The sequence below is a fragment of the Xenopus laevis genome, chromosome 5S, assembly GCF_017654675.1.
Source record: "Xenopus laevis strain J_2021 chromosome 5S, Xenopus_laevis_v10.1, whole genome shotgun sequence".
In the NCBI taxonomy this organism is placed as follows: domain Eukaryota; kingdom Metazoa; phylum Chordata; class Amphibia; order Anura; family Pipidae; genus Xenopus; species Xenopus laevis.
The window spans coordinates 31,311,371-31,316,926 of NC_054380.1; the positions used below are offsets into that span (position 1 = coordinate 31,311,371).

At 38.2% G+C, this 5,556-nt stretch overlaps 1 protein-coding gene across 1 annotated transcript; it reads right to left on the reverse strand.

Moving 5' to 3' along the window:
* Window positions 1–454: 454 nt before the first annotated feature.
* LOC108717399 (cystatin-C-like) lies at window positions 455–4,736 on the reverse strand. The gene is made up of 3 exons (XM_018264654.2): window positions 4,414–4,736; window positions 2,052–2,144; window positions 455–676 (listed from the first exon to the last, which is right to left on the reverse strand). Exons 1-3 carry the CDS (start codon window positions 4,648–4,650, stop codon window positions 596–598), a joined length of 411 nt encoding a protein of 136 aa, XP_018120143.2. The 5' UTR covers window positions 4,651–4,736; the 3' UTR covers window positions 455–595.
* Between the last annotated feature and the right edge of the window lie 820 nt (window positions 4,737–5,556).

Sequence of the window (5,556 nt, forward strand, 5' to 3'; positions counted from 1 at the left end):
CCCTTCATTTACTGCTGTGGAAAGGAATTGTCAGACGGTCCCTAACTGCTGAGCAGGGAAACAATCATACTTATGAACAGCAGGGGGAGCCCCCGCCTTACTTCCCAGCCATGCAGAACTCAAGCAGCTTTGTTTATGATGATCCCTAAGCAGCCCAGACCACACTGAACATGTGCACAGTCTTAGTCTTACAAAGATGTTTAACAACATTACAAGATGGTGACCCCCTGTAGCCAACTTTGAAAGCATAAATTATATGCTTGATTAAGCTTGTGGTGCAGTAAGTTCATGTTTATATTTAGTATACAAAATACAGCATTTCTAGCCTTATTCTATTTTAGACTTTACATGCCCTTTAATATGTAAGCTATTAAATGCCTGTTACTGGTACACACCCAACATAAACAAGCACCAACTAGAATTACATGAAGCCATTAATACATGTACACTACTGTAGTTTTGCAAACCATCAAAGCAACTTTATTAAATGATCTATTTCTCAGACTGAAAGAAGATGTTATAAAGTACTGGTACTGATACATTAAACATGTATTATCTTTGATAGAAGAAGAAACCATCACAGATAGGGTGTGATTTAGGCATGACAGAATTGGCTTGTCACAGTTTTGATATTTTTCCAAGGAACAGTCGTAATGTGAAAGCTGCATCTCTTTATCTAAATGGAGGAAAAGAAGGAGTGTGAGGTTTTATTATTACATCGTTTTAAATGCTTATAAGATCCAGCTAGATCCAGGGCATCAGGGGGTTACATGCACACACATTTGTAGTCCATGCCCAAATACAATTCTTTTGTGTACAGAATGTCACATGGATTTATTTAAGAACTGATAAATATGTATACAAGCAAAATGTCAACATGCATGACAGGGGAGTACCAGAAAACCACAAACCACATGCCCACATTCCAAACTGACTCCTCTCCTCACTCACACCTTTTTTTTCCTAGTCTGTTTTCATTGCATACTCTAATTTATACTTCCATCATTTTGCTTCTTTGTTCCCATACAGAAAAAGGGAATGGCCAAAAGGTTAGGTGCAGAATGGCCCACTAATACCTGGACCCAACTGGAGTTTACATGGAATGTCAGTGGGCCCGTCTTCACCTGAGCACAAAGCTTAAAAGGAACATTGGGTTCCCTTGGGTTAGGTCATATCATTTAGAAGGACAGTATGTCAGAGCACGATGGACTATAATGGAGCTAGGCTGTGGAAATAGTAATAAATCAGAGTAAAATATATGGAGATAGGGTTATTCCATGTTTATCCTAAAGTGGGCAAATTACTTTAGTGAGAGACCCTGATATAGCAGGAGGGTTGATGAAATCATGTTTGTTTTATATATTGACTGATATCTATTAGGGGGTTGATCCAAAATTATGAACTAATTTGTTATGTAAAAACTCTTGATGTGTCATACCCATTCATTGTGTAAAATGAAGAAAAAAAAACCTCAAAAACTATAAAATATATAAAAATGATAAAATATGAATTTTTAGTGGAAACAACCCCATCGAAATTATCGAGATTTATTATACCCCAAGGCTGCAAAAAGTTAGAATCCGAAAATCCATCTCAGACCTGCCGAGGTTGTATATTAGTCAGTGGGAGAGGTCCCTATCCTATTTGAAAGTTTCTGTCGTCTGCGCTGGAATTAGCCCCGAAAATCCAACTTTTCAGGAGAAAGTCAGAAAAAAATGTACGATTTGGGAAAAAATTGTACGATTCAGGATTTTATTCCAATCAATTTATTTCCCCCTGATTAAATCATGCTTTTTTAAATAATAAATAAAGTGAAATTGTGGATTCTAGTTTGGTTGGACTTTTTTCAAAAATCAGAAAAATTCGGATTTTGATAAATAACCCCCTAAATGTTGTATACTTTTAATTGTGTATTATTTTTCTTTATGTATTTTATTGGATAGGATGCCTGACTGCTGGGGTTTGTATTTATTTGTTTTTTAGGGCCTTATGATGGAGATGGGTCACCTATGCAGCGCCATATATTATGCTGATATGTGTCTTTCTATTACCTTGGTTGGACAGTTTTCTGATGGTGATTTAAAATCTTTGCATGTTGTTGTAACAGCTTCAATTGTTAATGCATACTTCCTTCTAGCCACCATCTGCAAGAAAATAAAGAAAAGCAATGTTCCCTGTATGCATGCAGTGCTGACATTTGGGCTCGTTTACCAATCCTGGATATATTTACGCTAGTAACACATGGCAACCAATCAAGTTTTTCTGCAGATGGCTAGATGTGGTGTTTATACAATTGGCCTATGGGTGTCACTGTGCACAGGATTTACTGTGCATACACAGGACTTTCTGTACAGCTTGAAAGTGAAAGCTTACTGTTGTGTAATGCCTGCACGATTCTGCTAATAAAGCACTGTTATACTCTACTCATCCTCGGCTACCCAAAACATAACACTAGAGATACCTAATTGGTTGTTGTGGGTTTACTTTACAGGTGCAAATGTGCTGGTGTGAGTTGTGGTTATGATCTGAGTAATAACTAGTTGGTTAAACTGAACTGATGTGACAGGCCACAATCTGTCTCATTATCTGAATGGACATGCAATAAATGCAGACCTATGCAGTTCAGGGTTAATAGGTGTTGTGGCTAAATTATACATTCATTTTAGTAACATATGTTATGTATGACGTTGAAAAATGATGCATGTATATGAAGTTTACCTATTATCTAAGTGAAACCTGCCTCACAATTAGATAATTCAGAGGAAGGCGAACCAAAATCGTCTCTAATTTTCAAAAGAAAAGGAAAAAAAAATGTGTTCCTCGCTCCCAAGATGGCAGTCGTACCAGTTGCAGAATCAATTTTGTGCTAAAAGCTAATAAGCTAAAAAAAAAAGCCAACTTGACCCTTCTTGAAATGATTTAATGTGATGTCACTACAACTGATTCAGGGAGAGAATCCCACAACTCTCACTGTAAAAAAATGTTAAGATTAAACCTCTTTCTGAATCGATGCCCTCTGTTCCATGGGTACTTTAAAGGGATACTGTCATGGGAAAACATGTTTTTTTCAAAACACATCAGTTAATAGTGCTGCTCCAGCAGAATTCTGCACTGAAATCCATCAAGAGCAAACTGATTTTGTTATATTCAATTTTGAAATCTGACATGGGGCTAGACATATTGTCAATTTCCCAGCTGCATCCAGGCATGTTACTTGTGCTCCGATAAACTTCTATCACTCTTTACTGCTGTACTGCATCAATATCTGCTCAGTGTATCTCCACACAGGCTGACGCATGCCTGCCAATGATGCTACAGGAGGAAGCACATTACAACTGAACTGCTTCTCCTCTGCCTGTGTACAAAAACGCAAACAGAGAAAACTGTAGCATCTGCTGTGTGTCTCCTTTGTAAGCTTGTGGGCTCCACAACAGACACTTTCTGGCAACAGACACTTCACATTAAAGCAAATTATTTAAATGCAGAGATCCTCATTTCAGCATAAAAAAAAATCATAATGATAAATCCTTCCCACTGGGTGCTACCTTCAAACATTTGTACCATAACTAGAGGGGGGGGCCCTGGTGCGTGACGTGCAGTCCGGCCCCTGTCCCCTCCGTACGGCCCGCATTTCAGTGGCATGCGGGCTGCCCGCTCGCACCCTCTGCTCCCCCGGTAGTTCCGCCACTGTTTGATGAGTTTCCTTACTAAACTGTGATCTACCAGTAAGAAAAGGCATATGTTAGGGGTCACTCCTATAGTCATTATACTTCTTTAGGGGGATTGGGATTGCTCAGCCTCTTGGCTTTCCTCAATTCCTCAGTCACATCAGACTATCAGTCATCTGGTCACTGGTTCCCTCTGCTCCTTACAGTGACAGGCGGTACCCCCTGCCGTAACATTACTGCTCTGTGCCCTGCTCAGAGAGACATTTTAAGCTTTCCACTGCCATTAAATACCTTTCCACAGGGCAACCTTTCTGTGGAAATTGAGCTCCAATATCTGTATCTACCAGTATGTATGTAGAGAATATAAATCAATTAAATCAATTGACACAAAATAAACATGTTTTAAAGTGAAACTGATCTGGGCAAGTCATTCTGCAGTCTATACATCTGCTGAAAGGATCTACTCGAGGTCCATTCCCATTGAGATGGCCAATTTGATGGCAATTGTGACAAGTACAGTGTTGCCTACAACAACACAAATTAAAGTAGAAATCTGCACTACAACTCCCTTGATTGGTGCCAACAACATGCCAACACAACATCTGACAACTGGAGGTTTGTTCAAATGTCTGTCAGATCATAAGTAATTAAACCACCATTCAGCTGTAAAGGACCTCATCCCACTAGTACATTCCATTAGTGCAGCTCAACCCATTATTTGTACTCCCATTACTTTTTTAGTTACCTCCTTCCTGAATTTGATAACCTTACGGATTTTGACTATGTAGTCGCCAATATTCCCTTTGTTGTACTCTTCAATCGCAAAATTCAAAACCTCCAGTGTTTTCTTATCATCCTCCTTTACATCCATCCAAGCTCCCATGTGACTTTTATTTGGTTTGAGTATAAGTCGACATGAAACGAACCCCAGTGCAAACACAGTCAAAATAACTGTAGTGACCACTTTCCTGCTAAAAGACATTCCTGATGCTTTTCCTTTGCTTTCTTCAGCAGAATTGTATGGTGCTGGGTGTCTCACCTCTCTTGGAATGCAAAACTGATCCAGTGACTGGAGAATATAAATAGTAGAAGTTGAGTGGCTTGCCAAGCTCTTCTGACTTGTTATGAAACCTGCCAAGAGAAAAAAAAAAAAGGAAAAACAAGAGTTAGTAAATTTGTTGAGGATAAAGCTGGTCATAGAAATTCAGATTTTATTCCTTGTAAGATGAACATTTGGATGCCAATTGTTCATTTTAAAGTGGACCTGTCACCCAGACACAAAAATCTGTATAATAAAAGTCCTTTTCAAATTAAACATGAAATCCAATTTCTATTTTTTATTAAAGCATTCATAGCAGTTGTAAACTCATTTTAAAATCTCAGCTGTCAATCAAATATATATATATATAAAGTCAATTGTGGTGAGCGCACTCTTACCGGATTTTTTAGATGATGGGTGCGTTGGTCAAGTTTTTTGCATATGTAGTAAAGAATGGACCCGCACTCCAATGTTCTTAGTGAAAAAAATGATGTGTTTTATTCACAATGCATATCCAACGTTTCGGTCCACGCTGGGACCTTTCTCAAGGAAGGCATCCTTGAGAAAGGTCCCAGCGTGGACCGAAACGTTGGATATGCATTGTGAATAAAACACATCATTTTTTTCACTAAGAACATTGGAGTGCGGGTCCATTCTTTACTATATATATATATATATATATATATATATATATATATATATATATATATATATATATATATATATATATATATATATATAATTGGCATTAGGCCCCCAGGTTGCAAAAGTTAATGTGGCTTAGTTATAAACACTGGACAAATTGGCCCCTGCTCAAGCTGCAGCTGGCTGAAAAAAAAGTACTCATTG